General features: G+C 43.0%; 1 protein-coding gene across 3 annotated transcripts in view; it reads left to right on the top strand.

Moving 5' to 3' along the window:
• csf1rb (colony stimulating factor 1 receptor, b) overlaps positions 1 to 13,191 on the top strand; it is a 29,176-nt gene that overhangs the window by 631 nt on the left and 15,354 nt on the right. For 2 of the 3 annotated variants that reach the window (XM_079508062.1, XM_079508061.1), the window contains exons 2-6: positions 6,856 to 7,143; positions 9,696 to 10,019; positions 10,720 to 10,856; positions 11,205 to 11,370; positions 12,698 to 12,974. In XM_079508062.1, coding sequence (XP_079364188.1) covers positions 6,856 to 7,143; positions 9,696 to 10,019; positions 10,720 to 10,856; positions 11,205 to 11,370; positions 12,698 to 12,974 — 1,192 coding nt within the window. Of the gene's footprint in view, positions 1 to 6,855; positions 7,144 to 7,701; positions 7,908 to 9,695; positions 10,020 to 10,719; positions 10,857 to 11,204; positions 11,371 to 12,697; positions 12,975 to 13,191 lie in introns of those variants that run through there. The other variant, XM_079508063.1, reaches the window with a different exon arrangement.

Here is a 13,191-nt window from a genome sequence, read left to right as displayed (position 1 = left end):
GAAACAAGCCGTCAGGGCTTTTTGTGTTATCCTTTTAGCATTACTGTATAACTGTACCCTTTACAAAGTAGCTTATGTGTTAAGTGGAACAAGGATTTATATTGAAGCATTCTGATAGACCACATACCATAACAGTAAGATTTGAATAATTATTTACATTGCAAAGCTAGTCTCCTATGGACACATGTAAAGCAATTTGTAGGTCAATACATAACAAACTTAACTTTGTGGGGTCAATGTGAGATTTAAATGAGAGTTCTGAATCAAGCCATATATACACCAAGGTATTTAATGTTATCAAAATGTATTGCCATCCAAGACCACACATTTTATGTTGTGCAGGTATGAGTTGAACTTTGCGCAAAACTGCATTTTGCAATAGCATGGAGTTATTCAATATTTAATTTATATAACGGGATATTGATCAACTCAATAAAAATAATAATAATGAATAATATATATTGATACTGAGATAATGTGAGAGTTTCAAATATTTTTGGAAGACTAGCAATAGAACAGGTCTCCCAGTCTTAATCCGTCCCAATTACACACTGTACCCCACATAAAAGAAAGAAGCATACAATGTACTTATATACACAGATATGAACAATTGCATGTGTAGCAAATAAACACATTCTTTGGGTGATAAATTCCATATATTCTATAATTTAACTGCTTACATTGATAGTGTCTGTACATCTTCATCTACCTAATCCATAACCATGTGATCCTGTGGCTGCAAACTAACCAAGTCTACCTTTCCTCAACCCTTATGCCTCATGTAACGTCTCAGTTCTTACTGATATTTATCACAATTTTGTAAATTGGCTATTTTTAGCAAAGATATGCTATGCAGTGTAGAGTGAAAACAGGAGGGGGGCTAGTATAGAGCCCCTGGGTCAGCTAAGAGTTTAAGTAATAATCACTGCTTCCAAGACACATTCCGATATCAGTGTGGAGCTACTGACTGTTGAAACAACATGAAGAGGGGGGGGGGGGGGGATTGCCTCATCATTTCATAAAGATGAGACATTTTTACTTAAGATACATTACAATTTTTATACATGGTGTACACCCTGCATATTATGGAGATTTATTCGTATACGTATACATTTTGAATACCAGACTTTTATTTTGTAACAGAGTTATTTCTACATTGTGGTATTGGTACTTTTACTTTAGTAAAACATGTGGGGCTTTTCCACTGAACACTGCATTGCTTTGTGTGGCGTTGTTGACAAACTGCACATATAATAATTTACTATCGATAGCTAAAGATTGGACACATGGGGAGACAATGCTGTTCAGATCAATTGGGAGTTTTTGAGGGGCACTAGCCCCTCCTATATACAGGTTTATGTTTGTTTTTAGTTCAATGTTTGTTTTAAAAATCACACCTGTGTGAAGTGAGTGGTGCAACTCCGTGTTGGGGTCCCCGGGGGGGGGGGAGTTCCAGACCCACAGGAACGCACCCAGGGTTCCGGCCCGATTCCGGCAAGCTGACCCACGTCCGAAACGGTTGAGAAATGACAGAGTTACCGTGTGGGGGTCCCTCTACTGTACTGTACTGTACTGTACTGTACTGTACTGTACTGTACTGTACTGTACTGTACTGTACTGTACTGTACTGTACTGTACTGTACTGTACTGTACTGTACTGGCACACCCGAAATCACCATATATACAGTTAATATGTGCGTGTGTGTTTGTGTGTGTGTTAGGATGCGCACAGGTGGTGAAAAACAACCATGCTGTTTTTGTGCTCAGACGCACCCAGCCACCCACCCACACACATAGCTCCGTAAGGGAGTGGTTGCACCACGCCATTGACAATGAAGGGAAAATGTACGTCAACACAAACATTAAATGCCATTAACAATAAAGAGAATTTAATGTTTGTGTTGGCACCATTTGTTTTACATCGCCATTACATCACCTAATCAACATGAGTTAGACTTTAATATATTAGCACCCCTCACTTCACACAGGTGTGATTTGTCACTGACAGCCAGAATGGATGGATGGATGGATGGATGGATGGATGGATGGATGGATGAATTGGTAATAGACTGACGGATAAAAAAGACATAAGCATGATCATGATATTGTCGCTGTCGGGTTGAAACCACAGAGCTTGTCACTAAATAAATAATACTTTTAATTAATTAATTAATTACTTAATTAATTAATTCAATCAATACAATGTTTATAAAACTCACAGCATAAAACTCATGCTCACTTTGCAGTGACTCTTCACTCCTCTTCTTCACCGTCACCACCAAGCAAGCAGGAGGAAGTACAACTGAGAGGAGGAAGTGGGAGAAACACATGCTCACACACACACACACACACACACACACACACACACCACAACCGCTACTGCCACACCACAAAGGCCTCTGACCAACATAGTGGGCGAGTGCATCTGTGTATGGAGAGATGTTTATGTGAGTGCAGTATAGAACCAACATGCGTGTGTGTGTCACGGTCACATGTGATGCACAACATAAGAGTGTGTGTGTGTGTGTGTGTGTGTGTGTGTGTGTGTGTGTGTGTGTGTGTGTGTGTGTGTGTGTGTGTGTGCGTGCGTGCGTGCGTGCGTGCGTGCGTGCGTGCGTGCGTGCGTGCGTGCAGGACGTATCCATGTGCATGTGACAAGTAGGCCTATGCATAACTTAAAGGAGCACTTCACCCATTCTCAACCTTATCTTCATACAATTGGTGTTGCATTAAAAAATACCCACCTGCCTACCGATTATGTCGGTGGGCGGTGCCATTGGAAGCACCGCCCACGCTGCAAGTTTCAGCTGCGCGCGGGCGACATTTTCCATCCATCAGCTGTTTAAAAACCAGGAAGTGACTTCTGCTCTGCTGCATCTTGCATCTTCGTGACGCGACTGTCTGGGAGTACCCAGTTAGTGTCGAAGTGTCCTTGAGCAAGACTCTGAACCGCTATCGCTCCCGATGTGCAGGTTGGTGCACCTTGCATGGTTTCTTCCGCCATCAGTGTATGAATGTGTGTATGAATGGGTGAATGTAATGCACAATCTATGTAAAGAGCTTTGGATAAAAGCGCTATATAAATGCACCATTTAACAGAAATGTTGGCGTCTTCGACACACCGGCCAATTTTCTAATCAACCAGTTCCATTGCAACTCAATGCATTTATGCATGCACTTCATGCACATTGCCACACAAGACGATCTGCTGCAAGAAGAAAGGTGACCTGAATGTAGCTTGAACCATTGATATAAGGCGGGATGGATCCATTCCTTCTTCTTGTTGTCGCAGCAGAAATCGAGACTCATCCGATCATGCAATGTTCCAATCTTCTGTTGTCCAATTTTGGGGAGCCTGGGTGAACTGTAGGCCCAGTTTTCTAATAGCTGCTAGTAGTGGGAGCCGGTGTGGTCTTGTTCTTTGACGTGTCATTACCTCAGGTTGTAAGGAGTGGTCATTTGAGTTACTGTTCGCTTTCTATTAGCTCGAACAAGTCTATCCAATTTCTCTGAACTCTGGCATGAACAAGGCATTTTCACCCACAGTGTCATGCAGTGTGTACTTTTATTGTGTAGTTATGATCCTAGTGTTTCCTGTCTGCTTTAATTGTTGCCTGTCTTGTCTCACCAGTGTGCATTGCAATTGTACAATGTTATGTGTCCTGTTCAGACTCAGCCAATCGTGTTGATTTTAATTGTGTTTCACCTGTGTCTAGTTGTCTAGCTTGTGTTGAGAGAGAGTTCCCTTGCCAGTTTATAGCTGTTCTCATGGTGTGTCCTTGCCTCCTTGGCTCCTTGCCCTTGTATGTCCTGCTGTATTGCCAGCCTGTATTGTGAGTTTGATAATAAATCATCATTGAACTTCATCTGCTTGCCTGCTGAAAATTGCCAAAATTGCAGTAGATCAGAAGTTTATGAAATGGGCTAGCTAGCTTGGCACCAATGCAAGTAACAACCATGCCACGTTCAAACACACCAGTGAATTAGCCTGGCGCGGACAGACTCAGCGAGGATTCACTGAAGCGTCAGTGAATCTGGCCCCGCCAGGCTACCAGTAAATCACCTTTCTTCCCCTTTCTGAAGGGGAAGAACTACAGCAGATTGTCTACAGCAGATTGTCTTGAGTCTTTACCATTGTGTTTGCATGTCTAAATGCATTGAGTTGCTACCAGGGAGGACTTGAAATTTGCGTTAACGTGCAGTTGGACAAGTTATAAAGTGGCCGGTTCAGTGCTGAGTTAAGAATGATTGAGGAGCAATTATAAGAAGATATAGTTGAAGATAGGTTGTGACACTGAGGCTTTTCCACAGTGAGTCCATTTGGGCTGAAAGTAATGAGGTGAAAGCTTTAGAATTACAACAGAATGTATATTCTCACTAGCTGTCATCACTGACTTGACCTCTGCGTGTGGTGTGTGTGTGTGTGTGTGTGTGTGTGTGTGTGTGTGTGTGTGTGTGTGTGTGTGTATGTGTGGTCTCCTCCCAGAGAAAATGTGTTTCCTGGACCAGAACGCTGTTTTTTTTTTGTCTGAACCCCCTACCTACACACACACACACACACACACACACACACACACACACACACACACACACACACACACACACACACACACACACACACACACACACACACACACACACACTTCCATGGAGGCCCTCTCTAGTTTTCATTTCCCTTTTCTCCAACCTAACAGCTCTAAATACCACAGAGACATGCAGAACTGTCCTGATTACCAAACCCCGGAGTCTTGATATGACTCCCAACTGCCACATTCCACTAGTCACATGATATCTATCTATCTATCTATCTATCTATCTATCTATCTATCTATCTATCTATCTATCTATCTATCTATCTATCTATCTATCTATCTAGTATTCTAATTCGTTTATTTGTTAGTGGAATATCTTATTCTCATTCTGCAAAGCACAGCATACTTTTATATCCAGCACCTCACTAATCTGAGTAGAATTGTTATAATCTAAAGCAATGTCATTATAAATGAACTAATTCTTACTGTTCTGCTTCCAGTGAGAACAGATTCTGGACACCGTTCATGAAGTTTCATTAATCCATTGCTTAAGAGAACTTAAGAGAACTTACATTAATATAACATTCTCTATCATCAGTAACATGTAGGTATTACTTGATCTGACCCTCCATGCCAAAGCACCAACGCTCGCCCATAGTTTGCTGTCACCCAGGCGGATGCGTGCACGTGACCTCACCATTTAGGGCGTCTTACTGGTAGTATTATTTTGAGTTCATCAATGTTTTTTCCCTGCATATTCGTCTTTTGAAATGCATTCAAATGAACGTTCATGTCATGCATAACTATAGGGTTAACTACCAACTTTAAATGCTCCAAGCAACCCGAGCGGCCAGGTTGCATTCCAGCGTTCTTGGAGCACATTTCCGAATGCACAAAATAGTGGTGCATGTGTAATGAGGCACCATGGGGCACTATCAATAAAGGTGCCCATTGAGGTACCTCAATAGGCACCTCATTACAGGGGTGGCCTGTGCCACCCGAGGCCACTAGAACTTTGTCACAGTGGTCACATGCAGCATGTACTTTGGTTACTTTGGGTTACTTCCCATGCTCTGACCACTGAACGAGTACACAGCAATTGATTGATTGATTGATTGATTGATTGATTGAAATATTTATTAACAGTTTGCAGAATTACAGTACATTTCAAGCACAAACTCAATATAAAGACTGTTAACTGTGAGTGGACGACCCAATTAAGCATTACACTTGTTTACAAGAGGGTCCACCATGTTCAATTCATCAAAACATTTAGAGACGTACAAATAGACACTTCTATATAGTCAAAGAACAGAACAGATCATGAATTCATCATAGCAACAGGTTTTGAAAACAGTTTGAGCTCTATTGAACCGACCAATCAGGACGGTTGTGAGGACGTTTCACTTTCAGCCACAGAGACAGGATCTGGAAGCAGGTACAGTATCGTGAGTGGCTTAAGGTGGCGTGGGAACATGGATGGAGCGATCATGTACACGTACTGTACATGCACAGCAAGTAGGAGAAAACCATGAGCCCGAGCACCTGCCCCATATGTCTTCCACATGGGAAAGTGCCCTTTTTATGCCTACATAATATACATGTACTGTATCTATATATTTGCCTTCCCAAATGTCTATGGAACAACCTATTACAATATCCTTTTCGACATAAACAATATAACATTTTAATTAAATCTTCAGTGACTTGGCATTTGTGTTTTTGAGTGGTAGCCTACTCATGCCTGTAAACTGATTGAGCAACAAGTCAGTGATTCAATTTCAAATTGTAGAATTTGTGTTGATTTGTACCACAACACAAACTACTACTGATCCAAGCCCTTGCCTTGTAGGAACACATTTGAAAGAGTGATCGTGCACGTGTATTATTTTTCAGTTGCTGTCACCTTTTCTTTGTCCTTCTACCCAGAGAGTTGTGATTGCAGGCAGGCTGGTCACTAAAATGGTCAAGGGTCAACAGTTTAGAAGATCCTGGTGAAGAGACGAGAAGACTCTCTCCTCTCTCAGCACCACCCCCCAAAAAGAATAAAAAATAATAATGTATTATAATAATAAAATGCCTAGACACTGGGGCGCCCACTGGCCTAGTGGTCCAGGGCAGGCACATGCCACATAGGCTCTGGAGCTGTTGCGTGTTCGAGTCCCGTTCATGACAACCTTTGCTGCATGTCTCTCCCTGTCTCTATCCCTCCCTCTTTCCTGTCGATCTTCACTTGGAACTATCAATAAAGGCAGAAAAGCCTAAAACAAACATTTAAAATAAATAATAATAAGAAATTGTTTGTTTCTCTCCCTCCCACCAGAACTGAGCCCTCCATCAATCCTTCTGAACTCCATCTCTCTCCCAAGTGGCTCTGAGGTTGTTCTCACTGCCGGCAGGGATAGCTTCACCCTAGGCTGTCATGGCAATGGCTCTGAGATCCCAGTGGGTTGGAACAGCACAGCATTTAAACTGCGCTACCGCGAGGGCCAATCGACGGACTCGCTGACTCTCAGCAGGTTGGATTCCAGACACACCGGAACGTACAGCTGTGGGTACCTGAACCAGAGCTTGAGACACCTGGACTCATGGGTTCACATCTATGTCAAGGGTAAGATGCCATGAAGTTGGCAGTATACGGCAGTTGGTTAGTATATAGACTTCTTTTTTTTAATGTATTTTTATTGAGGCTCTGAAATTTCACAACTGTTCAATCGCAATTCAATGTATATAGAACCACACATTTTTCTTTTTTCAACACAACATAGGAAAACAACAAGTACCACAATACGGACATTACAATGCACAGACGAAAGACAAAAAAAAGACAAAACGAGTACACCAGTCTTGGTATATGGACTTTTTAAACATGTTCAATTTATGAACCTATATGTACACCTGTTGGCCACCAGAAACACTTCTCCCAGGCATATGTTCACTTTGTCCTTCCAAGACCAGTCAGACATTCACAAGAACAGAAAAAGGTTAAAGCTGCAATAGAGTTTTTGACCACTAGAGGGCAGCATATAGTAACTTCATGTATTTGAGTAAAAACAAGACACAGCAGCCCTCTTGTTGGTAGCCTGGTTAATAAACCAGACCGAATCAGCCGTTGGCAAAAAAAAGTTGCCTACCAGCGGACAGTGTTGTGTGATATTAGTCTGGCTTATTAGCCAGGCTATCTTGTTGGAGGGTAACCTCGGTACCAAGGCTTTTATTTTCGTTCGCATTATTTTGGTTGGAGGACAATAAAATTGGTCCATTTGGCCGGTGACTACCCAGCGCATTGTTTTATCTTAGTTCCGACACAGGTGCTATGAAAATAACCTGTCAGTGCTGTGTTACCTTACCACCCATCATCATGGCACCTATACAGTGAGTAGCCTATGTATCTAACTGGAACTGGCAATCAAATATTATGTCCCACTTCACCTTTACAGACCCAAGTGGATGAACTGAAATGCAGTAGGCCTAACATTGCGTTTTTCTGCTGGGCTGTCCCTGTACCGTAGCAGTAGAAGTCTGTGTGAAAAGACCAATCATATCAGTGGAGCCTTTTCACTGTTCACAGACATGTCATAGGGTACAGCCAGCTGCAGCAGATTGAATGAATGAATTACTTGAACGTGTAACAAAGAGTTAGTCGGGTAGATATTGCCACCTGAACTGTGTACTAAAATCGAATTTATAGATTGGTTTAAGCATTAAGCTTTATGCTTAACTGTCAGCTGGCTGCATCAATAGAGGGTATGCGCGTGACATCATCATCATACCCGGAAGACATGCGTGCCGAAAAACTACTTTCTGGCTTTGACACGTGCATGGTGGAATCTCCTTCACGTTTTGAGTATGCTCAAGCCCCCCTCCAGTAGTAGTAGTAGGGGATACAAGTTACATTTAAGCCCAAACCACACCAAAGGGTCGAGACGGGACGAGACGGTTTAACGTTTGTCCCGGCGGTGTGAAGTGTCCTGTTCCACGTCGACCCAAGTGATTCAACTGGTTAAATTCAGTGGCCCAAACCACACCAATGGGTCGCCATGCTTTGATTGATTGATTGATTGAAAATTTTATTAACAGTTTGCAGAATTACAGTACATTTCAAGCACAAACTCAATACAAAGGCTGTTAACTGTGAGTGGACGACCCAATTAAGCATTACACTTGTTTACAACAGGGTCCACCATGTTCAATTCATCAAAACATTTAGAGACGTACAAATAGACACTTCTATATAGACAAAGAACAGTACAGGAATTCATCATAATGGAGGTAAAAAGGGAAAAGAAACATATACAGTGAGGGGAAAAAAGGGGGGGCGGTGGGGGGGATTCAGATTTTACGGGGGCCAGTTTCGAATTGCAGCCATCCGTAGGTGCCCTTTGAGAGCGGTTTTGAAGGAGTCAAGGGATTCGCATGTCTTAATGACTGTTGGTAGGGCGTTCCACATTTTGGTGGCATAGGAGCGAAAATAATTTAGTCCCTTGTTTGTGCCGAATCTGGGTTGAACATGATTCGTTGCACTCCCTCTGGTGTTGTGGGTGTGGACTTCGTTAACATTAAGGAAGTATCTACACAGGTACATGGGTATCTTGGTGGAGTATCGAATCTTGTGGACCAGACCCATTGCAAGATGCTGTACTCTGTCGCCGACCCTAAGCCATGCCAGTCTGTCAAAGTGGGCAGGGGTGAGGTGGGTTCGGGGGGTGAGGCCAAGTAGGAGCCTGACCAGTTTGTTTTGGGAGGTCTGGAGCCATGCAACCGTTTGGTTGCAAGGAGTTGCATGGCGACCTTTTGGTGTGGTTTGGGCTTTAGACCGCGACGGAGGGGTGCTGTCTCAAGCAAACTTGAGCCACGAGAGGCACCACCGAGTGCGCTAAAGCACATCGAACATTGCAAAGTTCGCTTAGCCGACTCAACCCCGTTCGAGTTGCAACCCGATATTGAGAGAATAGTAAATGCTCGTCCCCCAGAGGGGGGGGGAAACCATTTACTCAAACCATAAAACGCAAAGGATATTCCTGTTTCGCGATTGCATTAAACAATGTAACTAACTTTGCCACTCACTTTATGCATGCACATACCCTCTATAACTCAACATTAGATGGGGACATGCGGTCATTCGAATCAATTTTATACATTGTCCCCTCTCTCTTCCTACAGATCTTGCAAAGAGGTTGGCAGAGGGAGGGGGCAACCTCTTTGTCACTCCTCGCAGGAATCCTCCCATCATGAAGGAGGGACAGGACTTCCTGTTTGAGTGCATGCTGACCGACCCGAATGTCACAGAATTGGGCTTCAGAATGGAGGGGGACATAGCCAGAGGGCGAGGTGGACTCCCGAGGGGCATGAATGTGACCATTGACTGCCAAAGAGGTGCCCTGATCAGGGACATGAAGCCCAGCTACAGGGGCGACTATGTCTGTACTGCCACCAGGAATGGAAAAGAATACACCTCCAATCCTGTGAGCATTCTGGTGATACCAAGTAAGAACTCTCAATCAATCAATCAATCAATCAATCAATCAATCAATCTGTCTGCAGTGGTGTAAAGTAACATAAAGCCCAAACCACACCAAAGGGTCGGGTTGGGACAAAAAGCTTTTTTAAGGTAGACCTGACCACACCAATGCAACTCATTGCAACTCAATGAGTTGCATTGGTTCACCTTAAAACCGTTTTGTCCCAACCTGACCCTTTGGTGTGGTTTGGGCTTAAGGTACATCTACTCAAGTACTGTACTTAAGTACACTTTTGAGGGATTTGTACTTTACTGGGGTGATTCCAGTTTTCAATAATTTTACTTCTACTCTTATTACTGGTTACTGATTAGAGTAGATTTTTATTATTATTACAAAACAACAACAACAACAAAAATAACCACTTCAGCCCTATATACATTTTGGCCATTTGGAAATAGCCGATCTACAGTAGATATTTTCAAAATATTTGTATACGTTTGAAAACTTGTGAAATCATGGGACATTCTGCAGAATGAGCTCGAGCACTTTCTACTTTTGGTACTTCTAAGTACATTTTGATACCGATACTTTTGTACTTTTACTCAAGTAAATCCCAGACTTCTACTTGTAACAGAGTATTTCTATATTGCAGTATTGATACTTTCACTTAAGTGAACCTTTTTTGTAGTTTTTCCACCACTAAGTATAGTACATCTTCGCCCCAGGGTTGCGGTCCCCTCCCACGGTGTCTGTCTCTGACGAGGAGCTGGTCCGTATTGTAGGAGAGAAGATGGACATCACCTGCATCACCAGCAACCCCAGCCACTTCTACAACGTCACATGGACTCACACACACATGCAGGTCAATGATTGCCTTATTACAAACATTTATTGTTTTATGATTATTACAAAGCATGCCATAGATTAACCACTTTCAAAAAATAGCAGATCAAAGGATTTTTATACATTGGAAAACTTGAAATGGACATTCTGCATAGTTTTTACTTTTGGTACTTTAAGTACATTTTGTACATTGCAGCATTGATACTTTTACTTTACTTTACTTTTTCCACCATTGCATCCTAATTGTGTTGTAGATACGTACATAATTATATATATCTACTAGATATATATTATTATGTACGTTACGTACAGTTAAGTATGTCTTCCAAAATGTAGGCTACAGAATATCTGATTGTTGTCTGTGCAGGTATTGAATGTGACTAAGCGTCAGAATTACTCCGGGCAGTCAGTGCTGCACATCAGCAAAATTGTCTCTGTGGCGGCTGTTGAGCACAGACACAGCGGTGTGTACACCTGTACTGCCATTAACGAGGCCGGGACCGCCACAGCCACCACTACACTAACAGTACTGGGTAAGGAGAGATGGGAAATGAGAGAGAGAGTTTTATTTTTTATTTTACACCTTTGTTAACTTACTACAGAATGCAACATTTCAGCAAAAAAAGAGTATGGTGCCTGACATTAACCTCAAAACAGTACTAGTCCTAAAGATGAGAGAGTTAGGTCTCCATCCACCTTCCCCCACCGTACACAGAACCCCTTCCACAGCCCATCATGCTAAGTTGAACACCTCAAGATCGTCCACTGTTCTGTAATAGGCGTGTTCAACCCTAAGGTGGGCCACCACCAGTCCTTGTACAGGGTCTACAGAGCACACACCCCACGGCCCGGGTTTTATTTATCAAGAGAGAGAGAGAGAGACACACAGAGAGGAGATGGGGAGAGACAGGAGGGGAGGGCATAGGAACATGAAAGGAGGTTGATCGGGGGATATGTTGTGAGCTTGTAGATCAGCCCTTTAAGTGGTGAATTCCTTTGTACCCTCATTGGTTTGTCAAGTTGCTAATCTAAATATCAACAGGAAAGATAGAGACGTAGTTGCTTCCAAAACTTTATGGGCTAACTGATTCATTGAATGCTGCTTAATTGTAAACACAGAAGTGTGGGTGGCTACAGTAATCCCTCAACACTCCCAGAACTCGATCTTCTTAGACGAGTTCCGGTAGTCCAAGAAATTAACCTTAACTCGACTCTGAACATGTTGTATAGGGCCTCACTCAGACCTTTAAAACATTGATGCATGCTTGTTGTATGAATGTTGTAAGTGTCATGGTCGCCCCAATGCATTTCCAATGGAAGTCACATGGTTTGATACAACATTTTGGACTACAAGCTGTTGTATGGCTTTCGGCTGTGTTTCGACTGCGCCCCTCCCCCTCATACAACACAAATGTTGTGTCAAACCATGTGACTCCCATTGGAAATGCATGGGGGCAAGCTGTATCACACCCTTTGCATACAACAAGCATACATCAATCTGTTGCGACCGTGTGAGTCAGGCCTAGGTCTTCAGCAACTAAGTAGAACTACAAACTCAGAAACACCCATGTTACCTACCATGCACACGCACGCACACACGCACACACACACACACACACACACACACACACACACACACACACACACACACACACACACACACACACACACACACACACACACACACACACACACACACAGTATGCCTCTGAGTCTGAACTGCTTTCATCAGGATACATTCCTGTGAAGTTATTGTTCGGGAATATTACGTTTTTTATACTTAAAAAGTACTTCTTCCACCATTAGAAAAAAGTCTTACTGACATCCTTTCTCTCTTTTCCTCCTCTTCTCCTTCATCAGATGGGCCCTACCTGAGGCTCTACCTGCATCCTGTGTGGAGTGCTAACATCAGCACTCACTCCATGGAAGAGAATGGGGCTTGGCAGGCTAACGTTAGCAGTGGTTTAATGGAGGTCTATGGAGGAGGCGCTAGCAGAGTGGAGGTGAAGGAAGGGCAGGATGTGAACCTGACGTTGGTGATGGAGACCTATCCTCCGCTCCTCTACCAGAGATGGACGACGCCGTCACACCTCGACACCACAACACACAAGGAGAGCTACTCCGGCCATAACAACAGGTCACATTCACTGTTAGTTATCAATAGTGGCAAGAAGTAGTAGTAGTAGTATCAGTCGGTGAATACATTATGGTAGAAAAGTGGTGTAGTACTCCCCTGCTCAAAAAGGATTTCTGTCTTAGGTCAGCGATGCAATGCAAGAGAGCGGTCTAGCCAACACCAACTCAGGACTCCTGTATCTCCAGTGTCCTCTGTTCTGTAATAACTCAAAGCTTGC

This window comes from Electrona antarctica (assembly GCF_951216825.1).
Source record: "Electrona antarctica genome assembly, chromosome: 8".
In the NCBI taxonomy this organism is placed as follows: domain Eukaryota; kingdom Metazoa; phylum Chordata; class Actinopteri; order Myctophiformes; family Myctophidae; genus Electrona; species Electrona antarctica.
Note: the sequence above shows the minus strand (reverse complement) of the source record. Positions and strands in the feature narration are given on the sequence as shown.